Genomic DNA, 16,990 nt, shown 5'->3' on the forward strand with positions numbered 1-16,990 from the left:
GTAGTTTTAAGTAATAATATCGTTTCATGAAAAGTTTTATGTATTAGGGGGACCGGAAAGTAATGTCGTTCCTGTCGGCATATTTTACAGAAAAAATCGTTTCTCTTTTACCGCTCCGGCATTGGAAATTTGTATAATAGATGGCATAAGGTCGTTGATAACAAAGGTGAATATATTGATGATTAGAAATAAAAACTTGTTAAAAGTGTAGTCAAGTGAGTTTAATTTAAGAAAGCGACACTACTTCCCGGTTTCCTTTACATACCATATGTAATTTTTTTGTATATCTATTACCAATTATCACAAACAGATAAAGAGGATTATTAAGTTATAAAAAAATATTTTAATACGTTTTAATTGATTAAATTTCACAATTTGTTCACACACTAAACTTAACATCATTTTAAATGCATTACATTCACTAACGAAATTGATATCAAAATAGTAAAGTGCAAAATCTGTGATATATATTATTTTACTATCAGCTATTAAAAGCAAACATCACGGGTGGCTAGGTAAAGATGTAACTTTAGACTTACACTTGTTCAGTGTGGTGTTAAAATTTAAATAAACCAATAAAATGGAGATATACAACAAAATGGAGCATCTAATAAATTTTATTTGCATGTTGTTTTATAGGGCAAGGCTTTACCCATTATAGTTATAAATGTTTATTTATGGACGAGTAAAAATATTTTTACGTAAAGTAATAATTATTTGAACCTTTTGTGTATGTTCTAGGAAAGTAAACGCTTGCAACTAAGCCTTTTTTTCTAGATTTCGTAAAATAAAATCTAACGATTGGTGTTTGCAATGAGCTGACGAATGTCACTTTAAAGAATGCTCCATTTACGCTGTGCCCAATCGCCTGAGACCAGTCTTGAGGTTGGCCTACGTCGCTCAAATAAACTGTAGATTAAAACATTTTACTCTCGATTATTTTTAAACATTTGCATTCGTGGCGTCTAAATTGCCATTCGATAGGGTCAAATGATCATTACTGTCAGCAATGAACATTGACGGCCCCATAAAATTTTTATTACCGAGTATTTCAATGCTCGAATGAATTGGCACTTGGGGCTCTGATTCTTTCCATCTTATCAATTGTGAATTAAATGTCCAACTAATATCAAAAATTTAGCAAAACCCTACGTAATTATGTTACTATATATTATACACATTAATTAATAAAAACAGGTAAGACAAAGAACACAATATAAAAAACCTCATTTGACGTAAAAATAACAACATGGTATATTAAATAATCTATGTAAAGCAGTGCATTTTCTAGTTCTATTAAAAATTTTCTACACGGTACATAAACTTCAAAATACCATACGATTGTATTATAGGCGTTTCTTTCAATTAACTTAATTGAAGTTTCGCAGTGTTTATCTAGGCAGACATACATATTAATTAAATTAAAACGTCTGGTTTTATATATTGTCATCAAATTTTTGCTACTCATCGTTTTAAAACATTAAGATGCAGATATGGTATAGCCTTGGAATGTCATTGATGAATTGGCGTGCATCGGACCGTTTCAGCATCGTGCGTAGATATTTAACGCTAGACAATTACAGCAGTGGTGGCTAGACAAGCGTGAATTATCTGTCAGAGGGCCCTCACCTCTGATAAATATTGTCACGGGTAATCTTAAACAAGGAGAGTGTCATTCAGTCTATCGCGAAATACAATTAATATACAATACATACTGACCTGACAGACCTTGTCCTGAAATTACATACCCACTTAATACTTTTGTTATTTATATCTAATTACTATCTTATGTAACGCATACTGTTGTAAAGTATAATTATGCTTTATGCAAACAATCATTTATGTTTATGTATGTAACGTTAGTGATCTCGTAAAAAATATCGTTCTACTGCTAGGCAGTTTGCAAATGCAAATCTTATAAACTTAACTTTGTTCTGGTTTTTACATTCATACAAGTAGTAGTTTTCACAAGTAGAACGTGGTAAAATAAAACAAAAATGCAATTAACAATTGACTCACGGACGTAATCGTACTGAAAATGAACGCGCATTCAAGAATGAAATTAAAATTGCAATTGTGGGATAATTATAAAACAAATTAAATACACAACAGAATATAATTCTGTAAGAAATTCAATAACAGATTTCTCTCTTTTTTAGTTCATCACAAAACAGAGTTGTCTATTAATAGTTCTATGCTCTATAAAAGTATTCGAGTAGCCAAATCGGCCTAAATATTATGTCAATTGTATTTAGAAGGTGAAACATGTCTTTGGCGACGCACGTAAAGAAGTATAACATTAGCATTATGAATTGATTTGCATATGTAAGGCTACTTATAAATGTATTCATTAATTTATATAACTTAGGCTTAAAATGTCGCCTTGTTTGATTAAAGCCAGGAATACAACACTATCACTTTGACATTGACCAAATTGACAAACATTATGTAGTGTCTATTTCACTTGTTCAATTGCTAGCGACAATTGAGAAGGTGATTTTTTACGCGTTAACAGTGTAATGTGTTAGCTTTGTAGGTATGTAATATCGCGCAAAAACTTCCATCCGCGAGGAATATTTGAATCTATAAATGTAAAAATTCAATTTGAAGTAAATCTTATTTATTTATTTATTTATTTATTTAACAGTTTATTGTACACAATAAAAACACTAAAGTAACAATACAAATATAACTGACACAACAGGCACTACTTATTTCTAACCAGAAATTTCTTCCAGTAGGCCTACGGAAGGAGATTCATAAAAAGTAAGGCAGACACAACGTGCACAATAATTTAATTAATTCTAGAAAATATGATTCTTATTATAGGACGTATAAATTTAGTTACAATTACCTTCGCCGCGTTTTTTAATGAATATCAAGTCGAGGATTGATACTGTAAACGGTTTAAAATCAAGTACCATCAAAAATACCAGTAAATTAACAGTTTATTGCGCCTTGTTCAATGTTGTTTACATGGTACTTTTAATTATTAACTTTCGCTGATGTTATTCATATATGTAAATTCCCGTTTATTAATCTCGCAACGAACACGCACCTGTTATTACTTTGTGTTGCGTGACTTTTAGTTATCTTACATATTCGCATCACTATGTAGTTTATGAAATTGGTTCTTTATTGTGTGCAAATATATTGCAAATGAAGGTGCAGAGACATACATGTCATCCCGTAACATTAAAAATCTGTGAGTTTACCATACGACCACACAAGGACACAAAAGTATTTTAATATGTGCTTATAGTTTTAGTGTTAAGCGAAAAAAATAGAAAAAAATATAAACATTAAGTGCTTGACTTTATTCATTTATAATCTCAATTAAAAACAATTTATAATCGTGTGTACGTCAGAACAATACCTGAAAAGACCAATTTCATAGAAACTTGAATAGAACTGAGCTCCCATTAAATATCTAGAACTTTAAATACGCGGTCGCTGCAATGTTTTCAAATGCACTCTGATCTAAGAAGAGCCCTCAACAAAGTCATTCACTTTTTTGTTTTGTGAGAAGACAAACGTATTTTAATGATGAAGATAACTAGTTGTCTAGAATCATTGTAAAAAATTATAAAACGCTGTCGTGCCTCGCAGCTGGGAGAAGAAAGATCCGTATCAAATAGCAGCAACCCTCTCCCAACTGTCTGCGTTTAGAAAAACACTAGTGATACAAATTAGAATTAATAAAAAAAAGTTGTCTGGTGTTTTAATACAAAAAAATAATTTAAAAAAAATATAATTACAGAAGTCAGTACAATTAACCAGCATCGCGAGACCTTAGCATTGGCATTAAAACGGGATCTCATACCGTAGCGCTTGAAAAATGCACAGCTTGCAACGTCTTGCTTGCACGCGCTTTTATGACAATATTAAACCGTAAACTAACTGGAGGTACGAGTTCAGTTAGAAATGTGCATTTAGAAAAAAACGACTACCTTGCATCTAAAAAATTTACACGAACATGAGTAAATATTACTAAAAAGAGACGAAGTTATAAGCTTTAAATATCAAAGCTGTTAAAATGTTATAGTTTGGTTTGTATGTTGTATTTCTGTAGATATGATTAATAAGGCTGTATGCCTTACTGATTTGTGTAATTTTAGCTAACAAAATTACCATACATTTGCCATTATGCACCAATGAACATAAGTTTCTCTGTGTAATAAACTTTGAAGGATAAACACAACTAATTCTGTCATATCCTGATTTCAAGTTATCTGATTTCAAGTTCCAATCACATATTTTTAAAACCATGTTTAAGCTACGCCTTGTCATCTTATAGATGGAATTAAAATTGTTAATAATTACCAATTGTAACCAAATAATTATGTAGATAAATAATGTCTTTACTGACACTTCAACTAGGTAAGCCGCAAATAATTAATATTTTCTAAAATAATGTTTAATAATTTATTATGAAATAACACGCAAGAGATGTTTGATAGCTCCGTGACTTTATGAATTTTCCGCGCAATAACTTTTGAACGCAACACTGCTGCTGTCAACCAGCAACTATTAATGGTATATCGTCCAATTTTGAGCAAGTCATTTAGTTTTGGTTTAACATCAATTAAAATCAGACAAACTCGCGAATTTGCAAAAAAGTGAATTTCGTGAATTTATTAAGCATTATTTTTTTCGCAACAAATTCATCGCTGAAATCAAGGAGAGGCTAGATAAATATTATAGGATTTGCACAATCAACATCAATGGTTAAGAAGTGGTTTATTGAGCTCTATTATACATGCATTAGTGACGCCGTGGGTCCAGGTCGTAAAAGAGCTCTTCACGCCAGATTTTGTCGATAAAATTCATGGCATAATATTGGGCGATCGGAAAATGAAAATAAGGGAAGTGGCTGAGGCTGTAACCATGTCAAATGAACTACTAAATCATATTTAACATCAATATTTGAACATGAAAAATGAGAAACTACAAGATAGGTGCCGCGATTGCTCACACTTGACCATAAGCGCACCGGGTGACCACTTTAGAGAAGTGCTTGGCGATATTTAACCGCAGTCTGAACAAGTTTTAGGCCGTTATATAATCGTAGAAGAAAAATGGTTCAATCCCGATACCCCATAAACTAAAGAACAATCTAAATGGTGGATTTCTTCAAGTGAACCTGCACAACACACCACCAAAGAAGGCCAAGGTGGGTCTATCGGCCAATAAGGTCATGTTCCTAGTTTTTTAAGATGCATAGGTGTCATTTCTACATATCACCGGCCAATATTATTTAGAGCTTTACGGCAAATTCGATATTGAGTTAACGCAAAACCGACCACGTTTAGCAAAAAAAAGAAGTGCTCTTCCGACACGTGTGTACTCACTACGGTAAAATCCATATACAAAGTATTTAGATTTAGCGGCATTTATTAAATTTTTTTTCAAACCTGAAGAAATGACTGGAGATTTGGGTAATATCGAATAAAGAGGTCATAACCGAAACAAACCTCTACTCTGAAGGATTTGAGAAAACCGTTTCGTTGAAGAGAAAAAAAAATTAGAAATATGATAAACCAAATGTATTGATTATATATGTGTAGATCATATTGAAAAATAAAAGGCGTATTGGCGGTAAAACAAATTGTTAAAATAATCACGGAGTCATCAAATGGCTCTCGTACACAAGATAAAAATTACGTCTTTACTAAATATAACAAACGTAAATTAATGCTAACAGAGAAGATAATTTTGCGTGATATAGGATTGACCATGCTATAAAGGAAGGCGTCAAATGGAGATTTACTGTGATCGCTACGAGGCCGCTCTGCGGAAACCTAACGTGAGATGTCCTCGATGCGAACGTACTAATACGTAACGGATTTATTACGAAGTAATTGATTTATTCACTATTCATACAACGCAAATACTGTAACAACTCTTTTAAGTATTTTACAACAACGGTTTGAATTGACTATGAAACTACACAAAGAAATCAGTTTCGTCTACTGTGCTATACTACTAAAACTCCTGAAGCTGCCCTAAACATCTCTAGCTTTTACATATTAAGTCGTTTATTCATCATCATCATATTAGCCGTGGAAGTCCACAGCTGGACATTGGTCTCTCCTTTGAATTTCGAATAATATATGTTGGAAGCGACCTGCATCTAGCATATTCCGATGACATTAACGATGCTACAACCACAAATATTTTAATTTCTTTTTTACAATACTGCTTGTTTTCCTTACTATTGTAAGGGAAAATCGTAAGTAAAGAATTATTAAAAATTATTGATATTTGATGCAAGAAATATGTGCAGCAGTTTTCGTGCGCTCTTGCAAGCATTACCTAGCAGTGAAATAGTTAATAAAGTAACCAATTATTAACTACTTTTTTGCTTATATCTATAATGAAGTAAAACGTTACACGTCGATAATCAATACCGACCTAGGACTAAACGTTTTCGTGTATTGTAAGAAATTTGAATTTGAAATAAAAACACAATATCTCATATTTTTTATTTCTTTTCCTTTTCATATTTTTAAACAATACTGCAAATACTACAGACAAATGAAAAATAAAACAAAAGTTGCGAGGAAACAAGGAATCGTGGTGGAATTTCAATGCGAGCTTACGGCACAACGGGCCAGGCATTGTTATAAGATAAAAATATGTGCAGTAAAATTTCGATACACAGTTCGTATAGAAGTATAAGTTTGCACCTGCTTCGTACGCGTTGTTATGCGGCTGGCGGACCGACATGCGGTTCGCATACGAATCCAAACACTAAACTTTAAAGGAGCATTGCCTTTACAGTAACGGCACTAACGCGAATACTGCTACATCCGGCTTATATTTCAAAACATGTCACAGATATTTATACTTAACTGTACAATAGACTATCTTGCAAGTTTGTAACATATGTTATAGTTTGTAACAACATCAAGACAACCTGCAGTGATATTTCTATTCCTATTAAATTACAAATTTATGTCAAGTGGAATAGGCGCGTAAAATGCAGATTTCTGCAAAATATGAATAATAATGTAATGTGTGACATTTTTGCTTTACATTACATTTTATCTTTTAAGATTTTTATTCTTAAATAAAAAGTTAAAACTATGTTACTCTTTTTAAACACTATGCTCTACTGTTTCCCACGCTATTAAGTATATTAAGTTTGTCATTTTTTTTTAAATGGTTGCCTATTTTCAAATATTAACTTGACAATTACTCACCATTTCGAGATACATCTAGCTCTACCAAATTTTCAAAATTCTGTATATCTGGTGGAAGTTTGTGAATTTCATTGTCACTAAGTCCTAATCTTCTCAGCCGATGTAGTCTGAAGAAATTCTGAAACAACAATAATTTATTACATTCCAATGAACCCTACTTTGTGATTTAACTATGTTATAATAAACAGAACTTATAATCAAAATGCTTTACGATAAATTAATTACATTTTAAAAAGTAAATCACCAAACATAAATAATATTTCTATTCATGAAATAATTTTTTGACAAGTAATAGGTGATTTTTTAAATAAATTACAAATTTTAAAGATTATATCTGATTTTTTAAGTTTGAGGTGGCCCATGCCAAAGGCACTTGGCCTAACTATACAGCAACTAAACTTGAAGGCAAACTTTTTGATTATTTCACTGCATTTGTGTATATAACTGAAATTTAAGTGTTGAAGAAAAATTTTCTCAGTCAGCAATAAAGTCACAATAGACTTAAAATTTGAATAAAGTATTATAACATGTGAGTCTGACAGAAAGTTACCTATAAACAAATTTGTATAAGTCAAAATCTGAGTTTTACACAATCATTTAAGAACTTCATATCATTAAGATGGATGTAACATACAATGACAGAAGCTCAAACCACTGTTTTTAAAATGATGGAAGTTGAGTCTAATATTATGATCCGGAAACCAACAGGTTATCTTCATAGTAGGTGTTTTCTTTTTAGAAGTATTGTCTAAAAAAATTGATGGGGCAGGAAGGTGCACAGAAAAAGATAGTCACCTCAATCTTGGATTGAACAGGTTATTATGCAATAATTGTTAACAAAAACAGTAACAGCAGAGTGGTATACAGTGAAAGCTCATTATTCATGTTTCCTTCATTCACATTTTCACTATTCGCGAATTTATGATAAAAAAACTCAATTCCTATATTCACGACTAAATATTTATTCTGGTAGTATTTAGTAAGTACATGCATAATAATAAAAAGGTTCCAAAAGGTATCCAACCTCTTTAAATGTATGTAAATGCTGTCAAGTGGAATTACAAAGTATATTAAAATGTTAAATTCACATACCATTGAACAAAAAGCTTCAACAAGCACTAAAAATGTGACATTAAATTTAAAAAATCTTAGTGAAAGTATTAGAATGGCAAATAAGCATTTTTTTTATGAACATTGATCCATCTATGGACCTAAGTTTAATTTTTTAGGGCAAATTGTTAATGCAACTGCTGTGTGTTAAGTCTGAATTAAAAGAGTTTTCACAACTGCAAAGCAAAAGAAAATAACAAAATTCTTCAAACTGTTGTTTAAGCCTTAAGCCAATTAACTAAAATGTTAAAAAACTTTGCATAGTGTGATTTTTTATAGATTTGTTATTTTTTTATTTATCACTTAGGATTGTATATAATATATAATCTCATATAAATTACCATTCAATATAAACGGTTTCTGTATTGCGCCTTATTTATGAAACATATACCTGGCGAATAAAGACCTTATACTGTACTAGCATTTGTTTGCCCAAGAAAAAGTTTAAATATAGTAGTAGTGTCAATGCACTCAGCTAAATAAACAACTCAGTATATGTCAATAGCAGGTGTGGAATTGTTAGGTCATTTTCCTTATGGTTGTGACCTTGCACCATGCAACTTCCATATGTGCCCAAAATAAAACCTAATTCCGTGGAATACAGTCTCAAAATTTCAAAGAAGCAGTAAATGTAATTGAATATTTTATGGAAAGACCCCCAAAGCAGTTCTACAGAATGCAACAATGCATAATCTATCAAGGTGAATATTTTTAAAAACAATAATTTAATCAATGAATGAATGTATGAGCAAAGTGATGAGACTGTAGATTAAAAGGACATTATTAATAAGCCCGACTGACACACTGTCAAAAGTTTTTAACATGTTGCAGTCTAATAAAAAATACAAAATATTTCAGTGATCTCTTTATTTACTGATCTCATGTTTTCAAAATATATCCACCATCACTGAAAATAAGTACACTATTTTGTACACAGCAAAATTTTGCTGTAATTGTGTAATTATATTATAACATTATTCAGTACATGATTCAATACATTGGCATTATATGCCTTTTTTTGTTTTTATTCAGGTTGAATGTTTGACAACTATCGACGTGTTATAATTTTCTTTCTGGATCTTGATATTATTTTTAATGACAATTTTTTCATTTTTTCTCTTCACCTTTTATGAACCTTTCTTGTATCTTGATGGAAATATGTGAAATAGTTATTCTAAATGGAGAACAGTTTATTCCAAAATTCTATGCTAAGTAACTTATTCTGAATAAAATAAGGCATAAGTGTATCCTAGGAATGGATTGGATTATTGACATAACAACCATAAATGTCAAACTTTTTAAGGTAAGATACTGTATTACAACTTTATGTAGCATTGTAGAAAAAATATGATTTCTTTGCTAGTTCAGATTAAGAAATTTGCAGACAAGAAATTAACAATAATTTACAAAGTACTAAAACCACCTAGCTTTATTCCTCCTTTATTCATCATCTATGTTTAAAAGGTTTTCTACATAAACATAAATTAAGTATTGTGTAAACATGCAGAAAAATTGAATATAAGTTGACAATATTCAATTACATTCATAAAACATGTACAAATTTCTTATAAACTGATATTGGTTACCATCAACCTAGCACTGTTTAAGAACTATTAACATGAAACACATTTTTTTATGAAATATCATATAGTGAAAGGTAGAAAACACTTCATGGTATTTATTAAATCTTAGTTTTGGAAGTGTACATTAAAAAGCATCAAAATAACACAAAACAACAGGTAGTGAGGAGAATATTTACGTATTTTATGCAAAATTTTATTTATAAACTTCTATTTTATTGCCCAATTTCATTAATTGAAAAGTTATTTACCATTTATTTTACATCTTTAATATATTTATGAACAAATACAATGTAATTTTTGTAATTTTTCAAAAAATTTGTTGCATTTGCAATTTTAACTCAATTATGTACACGTTTTTCTAAACATTGTTAAGTTAAAATAAAATTGATAAATAGGAATATGGAAAACAAATTTTCCTTTTAATGAATATGTATTTATAAGCAAACTCAAGCAATTTTGTCTCTAAAGCTTATACACACCATTCTATACAATTTACAAAAGAAAACAAAATAATTTTATGCATTAAATGTTTTCAAATCGTAGGCTCATATTTAGTGTACAAATAAACAGCAATGTCTCTGCTTAAAATGGAAAATGCACCATAAAAATAAATTTCGAAGTGTTAACTACTGCGGTATCTTTTTACGTTACGGCAAAACTAATCGAAATAAAACGTAATAAATATCATTATTTACACCTTGTGATAAGGTAAACGCCCACAATCAGAAGTGATATTAATAAGAGAACAGTAAAAACATACTTTAGGCAAATCCCGTATGTGATTAGCATCCAAAAAAAGTTCTTCCAAACTTCTGGAGTATCTCAGGATATCTTCAGGTACTGTTGGCAAAGAGCAATGCCGCTTGTCTACACATTCCACTTGCCGATTACATTTGAACAAAGGTATACATCGAAACATGTTGGACACTACACTTAAATCAAAATATTATGAGATAAAACACTACCACGACACATATTTGTGCTCTTTTAAAATTTAACACTATCTCAGCATTTTAAACATTAATACGACAACAAAATATTCAAAAATACACTCCGGACACCTCACCCTCTTAAACGAAGCCACAAACTGCCAATGTTGCCGTAGTAGTTTTATTTCAAATAACTACAGTAACTGGCAAATAAATTAATTAATAGTTATGGTATTATCGAAAATGACTCGAACAGCATAATATAATTATATCTTAAGCCGTAACTCTTTTAGAATTATAAGAGTACCACAAAGTAATAAAAACATTAGAAATAAATTTCTGTAACATCCATTACTAATAAATAATGTAAGGTATATTGTATCCCAAACCATTAAAGTATAAATAATTGACAAATGCAGTAGTTTTGACATCAGTTATCATTGTTAACAATTTTTTGTTTCAATGAAGCAAGCTTGACCATTATTTCTACGTATTGCTATAGACCTAAGGAACCTTTCCGGTTAATAAAAGTCAAGTATGGCGAATAAGGAATTTATTGTAGCAATCACAATTTAATTTTTAACGAGAAAATTGTTATTGATTTTAAAAAAATAGTTGTTAAAAATATATTAAAACTTTTAACGGTATTTAATTTGGTAGTTTTTTAAAAACTACTTAATTTTTAACTTTTCAATTTGTGCTTGTGATATTGATAAAATATGGGCTTTTATTTATATACTAGGTGATTAAATAATAAAGTGCGATTTTCTTAAGACTTTAAATAATTACATTGGTAATTGAATATAGTTTTAATATATTTACTTGTGTTTGTAATAGCTATTATTATCGTAAACATATTTTTATCAAGTAATATCATTATCAATCGTAAAGTATTAAAAATTGTTTTATTAATAAGTGACCAATTTTTTCGACTTATGTTTCATATAATCACTTACAGTATATTTTATTTAAGTGCATTGTAAATATTTAGGTTTAATAATTAGTAATATTACATGCAAATAAAATTATTTAATGCGAATTAAAATTATTACTAAATGATGTTGTGCAAGACAGTGTACTTACTCCTGTTATTGCTATTAATAAGAAAATACTAAATTATAGAAACCATGTTTTTTCATAGACAAATGTCAATTTCAAATATCAAACTTGCTTTCAAAATCATTGCGAAACACTTAATTTTAAGTAATTTATAAAGTCTGTAGGAAATAATAGGTTTTTATTTGGAGTTAACAATTATCATCGCGAAGATATATACAATTAAAATAAAAAATCTTAAAGCAACATGTCTTTTAATATTGGTTTTATTGGAGGTGGAAATATGTCTACAGCAATTGTTAAAGGAATTTTACGAAAAGGTTTGATTATTTACCATTTTTTTAAGAACCGTTAAAAGGAATTAATTTGTTTTTTGGGTGTAAGCAGTGTATAAAATAATACATGTCATTGTATACGACTAGTTTTGCTATCATAATTTTATTAAATAAAAATATTAATTACAGGAATATGCAGTTTTTTCTATGCAGTCACACAAGTGAAAATATTTTGTAACTGCAACGAATAGTACTATATAGCAAATGGTTTTTCCTTTATCCTTATTTGCCAAACCATTTACCCAGTAGTGATTGTTTGATACATGAAAACATATTCTTTATTTAAAATATATGTTTTTTATTGACGAAAAATATGATAAGCAACAGGTTTTCAAATGAAATCTACCATGAGTGTTCTTGTTACTTTACTGACAAGAAAATAATGACTGAAATAAATTACTTTGGCATGTTAAGGTTTGGCTATTTAACTAGTTTTTATATATACCATTTAGTATGTATAAACATTTTGTTTAGAACCCCTGTAAGGAAAATATAACAAGTGATTTCAAAAACTTTAGGGAATTCCAATTCTATTTATTGAAAATAAATATCATTACTTAATATAAGTATTATAGTACTGCAAGATTTTTAACTGGAAATATGAACCTTTGCTTTTAGGACTATACTTAATATATACTTAATGCTAAACAAATGAAGTAATAATCTTTGTTGTACATTTGGAATTAACAGTTGTATTCTTTTTGTAGATGCTCATCAAGCATCAAAGATCTGGGTGTCTGGTCCACACATACATAATTTAAAACATTGGCAAGAATTGGGTACTAATGTCACTACTAAAAATGGTGAAGTTATATGTAACTGTGATATTGTATTCCTTGGGGTTAAGCCTGGTGTATTGACTGATGCCATTAATGATTGTGTCTTGTCTCTTCCTGCTAATTGTCCTCGCAATCGTGTATTGTTTGTTTCAATGCTGGCTGGTGTGTCAATTGAGAAACTAAATGAGGTTTGTTTTGATGCTTTTTTTAATTAGATAATTTTTACCGCACTGTTGCTGTTTTTGTGTAACATAAATATTATAGAATATTATTTTCCATTCTATAAGTATTGAAGGTAAATAAAATGTTAAATTAAAAACCTAAAGCTAATGGTAATAAATTAAAACAACGTTTGTATGTATTTCCTAATACATTTATCCATTATTCAGATAACTCTTTCTGGAATATTAAAAATTATCCCGGTAAAAATACCTGTAAGCAAACCTTGGACAAAGTTAATAATTTTAAATTTTATTAATTAATTTTTAAACCTGTAACACTTTAGGTATTCGTTTTTTTAGTATATATACCGACAAGCGAGTGCTGATATCAGTATTACAAAGCTTATAATTTGAAATGTATTCTCTACTTGTTATTTATTTATATTGATACAAATTGTTGTTATGGTGTCATAGAGAATATTTGTTTTTTGTATGTTGCATAATATGTGTGTGTAGCTAGGGTGAGTCAAGTGAGCTTTAAAAATTAAGTTATCTACATGATAACACTACTTTTATGCTGTGTTTACATATTATGCTATTTTATGTCCCTTGTATAACTAGTGTTTCCTGCTATAACCTGGGAATTTTATAGTCTGGTTCATGGTCTGTTTAGACAGTGATTATTACTACTTAATACTACTTAGTACTTATTACATATCATAGGTTGCTCAAACCAATTATATTATGTGCAAAAAGTATGGATAATGTTGACATCTTAAATGTATGTCTGCAGATCTTAAATGTATATATACAATTAAAATTAATGTGTAGTAGTTAAACCACATAATAAATAATATAATATAATATTTTCCGCATGCCTAATCAAGTACCTGTACTAAAACTAAGTATATCAATCTAGTAAAAGAAGTAAATGAATAAACTTCTTTAAAAGTTGAATTGTTGATGTTATCTGCTGTTTGACATTTATTTTATTTAGTGCCCCCTAAATATACATAGTTTGTATTTCAGTAATATTATCTATAAATCATAAAATAATTATCATTTAAATTTAAGTAATTTTGTATTTCGTTGTAATGTTGCAGGCATTGAAGGTCCTCCCACTTACTGCAAGTGTTATAAGAATAATGCCCAATACACCAATGAGCGTTGGTGCAGGTACTTGCTTATATACTCCTGATAACACAGTTACAATAGAACAGTGTGAAATTGTAGAGAAGCTTTTGAGGAGTTGTGGAATATGTGAAAAAGTTTCAGAACCATTGCTCAGTTCTGGTGGTTCCTTGCCTGGGTGCGGCCCAGCATTTGTAAGTTACTGTTTATTCTCATATTAAGTAATAAAACAGATTGATAAGATAGTAAGTATATTAAGATTAACATAAAATAAGTTGGTAACCAAAAGAGTTTCTACATAATTTATTATTAAGGAATGTGGTTATAATAAAACTTGAAATATCTTGCAGACAACCGTTGGATAATCATAACATAATTATTTCTATATTAGTGACAGTCAAAATCAGGGTTACCTTAAAAGGGCCCTAGTCACTTCATGAAGTGTCTGTTGCAGCAATATAAGAACTGGGCGGCCTCCTAATTTGGTGAAATATTATTATGTAGCATCCTAAACTAAAGCTGCCGCTTAAGCAACAGTATAAGTCAAGTCCAGTAATCTTTTTCTTAGTTGCCAGGGTATGCAATATGATTAAAAATATTGACAAACTATATCTAAGTTATGTATAATTGATTTTAGATGTATATAGTAATTGAAGCATTAGCAGATGGAGCAGTGAAACAGGGTGTGCCCCGAGCTTTGGCTTTACGGTTAGCAGCACAGGTTCTAATTGGCAGTGGGGAGATGGTTTTGCAGACAAATAAACATCCTGGTCTATTAAAAGATGAGGTCTGTTCACCAGGTGGTTCAACCATATGTGGTGTAACTGCTTTAGAAAATGGACGACTTAGGTTTGTAGACTGTTTTACCTACTTTTTTATTGTCTTACATCTAAATTACATTGGACAATTTATAAAAATCTTGTGGAATTTCATAGTAATAATTTTATATCACTAACACCTTTTAAAAAATGTTAATAGGCAATTAATAGTTTGATTGTCAAGTGGCGCAAAAGTGCTGCATTACTTTATCTCGAAAGCGCGAAGCAGTATCAGTGTGATTTTGTTGACCTAGATGTGCGCGCCTCCTCCTGACACCCATAACATATTTTTTATCCCATCACTGCTTGAAATCATTTAAATGAAAATATAATAATCATAGGAAAGGATTTATCAAAATTGATTTATATTTGTCGAAATGAGAGTTTTTAATTTGTAAACATCAAGTCAAAATATATCCTGCAGTTTTCGTGTGTATTTGTAAGAATTGTTTAGCAGTCAAAATGTTAATGAGAATTTAGTGAATATGTTATTATAAGGAAACATACATTGTTATTGGAAAATTAATTTGATACAAAATAATTATTGTATTGTGGTTGCTTACGATGTGCAGATAACCTCATTTCTGATTCGATCTCAGAGTAAAAGATAGTGGGTGAGGTGATCTGCAGAAGAACCAAGGTCACTGATGTAGGTTGAAGAATTGCTTGTTTGAAGTGGCAGTGAACAGAGCACAAGCATGCAAGCTATGGTCGTTGGAGCTGAAAGATCGCAATCACGAGCTTGTAAATATGGCTTATGTAGGCCCCCTACCTACTACATAGTTAAAGACGCGGGAAGTCGCTGGATGCGAGCAGCTTAAGACCTGACATCGCAGCAATCTGTGAGGAAGGCCTATGCTTTGCAATCGGCCTATCGACTGATATACCGATGATTATGATGAATGATGATATTGAATCTAACCTTAATAAAAGGTTCATTCCATTTATTCAGATGACTAATACCATATAAAAATTAAAATTAATGTCGCGATATAAATTAAAAATCTAGTTAAGACAGGGCAGAGCAAACTAAGAGGGTGATTTTGATATTCGTGGTTTGCTGTTTTAGATGATTTTAAATTAATTTCGGTACTGCGAATTTTCATTTAAAAAAATATTGACTATTGTCTCTGTTTAGTATAAAGCAATGTAACCAGGAAGTACTGCATAAAATTCTTCGTCGTAGACATTTTATTATAATTTTCCTTTTTTTTATTTTCAGAGCAACATTAATCAATGCTATAGAAGCAGCAACGATTAGAACAAACGAATTGGGAAAAAAATGATATGTACTTAATTTTTTCTTGTAATTACATATTAATTGTTTTAGAGAAAATTCGTTAAATATTCGTAAATTGAATGATTCGCGGTTCAAAAGCCATCGTTTTTTGTTATTTTGCTTGAACTTTATACAAAAATAGTTAAACGTTAATATTGAAAGAAAAAACATTTTTGTTACAGTATATTTTTGTGGTGTAGTATTATTAATTGTAAATCTTTTTTATTGTAGTGATGTGGATCGACAGCTTACGCACGTTTGTTTTAATTAAAACCTTCGTCGAAAACTGTTAAGTCGTTTTGATAAGGTCAAAGTCTATATTATGTAACATTTCATAGTTCATGAAACACCGAAAATATGTTGATTAGAAATATTATTTATTTTTGAGTAATATATTAAATCATTTTATTTTTTTCTTTTAAATGAAAAGCAAAAGTATTAAATGTTTATGAAACAAATCTGTTCTGTAAAAAAAACTGTCATTGTAATTGTTTCAAATTTTTGACATACTTGATGATGTAAATATATCATGTTCAAAATACTTCAGTGAAAGTTGAAAGTTTAGCTTATTATCTACTTGTTCATACCGAATTTAGATACTTAA

At 30.0% G+C, this 16,990-nt stretch overlaps 2 protein-coding genes across 12 annotated transcripts in view; one reads left to right on the forward strand and one right to left on the reverse strand.

The window, feature by feature from the left end:
• Positions 1–10,987, reverse strand: part of LOC137922922 (protein lap4-like) — a 90,109-nt gene extending 79,122 nt beyond the window's left edge. For 5 of the 11 annotated variants that reach the window (XM_068766057.1, XM_068766078.1, XM_068766044.1 and 2 more), the window contains exons 1-2: positions 10,659–10,986; positions 7,206–7,323 (exon numbers count right to left, since the gene is read on the reverse strand). In XM_068766057.1, coding sequence (XP_068622158.1) covers positions 7,206–7,323; positions 10,659–10,817 — 277 coding nt within the window. In that variant the 5' untranslated portion in view covers positions 10,818–10,986. Of the gene's footprint in view, positions 1–7,205; positions 7,324–10,658 lie in introns of all 11 variants that reach the window. The other 6 variants (XM_068766050.1, XM_068766086.1, XM_068766071.1 and 3 more) reach the window with 3 other exon arrangements.
• A 1,026-nt stretch (positions 10,988–12,013) lies between these two features.
• Positions 12,014–16,787, forward strand: P5cr (Pyrroline 5-carboyxlate reductase). Its single transcript, XM_068768561.1, has 5 exons — positions 12,014–12,203; positions 12,926–13,185; positions 14,262–14,483; positions 14,927–15,138; positions 16,330–16,787. Exons 1-5 carry the CDS (start codon positions 12,131–12,133, stop codon positions 16,391–16,393), a joined length of 831 nt encoding a protein of 276 aa, XP_068624662.1. The 5' UTR covers positions 12,014–12,130; the 3' UTR covers positions 16,394–16,787.
• The last annotated feature ends 203 nt before the right edge of the window (positions 16,788–16,990 follow it).

This window comes from Battus philenor, unplaced genomic scaffold (assembly GCF_028537555.1).
Source record: "Battus philenor isolate CCGP_79_NKW_IND1 unplaced genomic scaffold, ilBatPhil1.0.hap1 SCAF_10, whole genome shotgun sequence".
Taxonomy (NCBI): Eukaryota; Metazoa; Arthropoda; class Insecta; order Lepidoptera; family Papilionidae; genus Battus; species Battus philenor.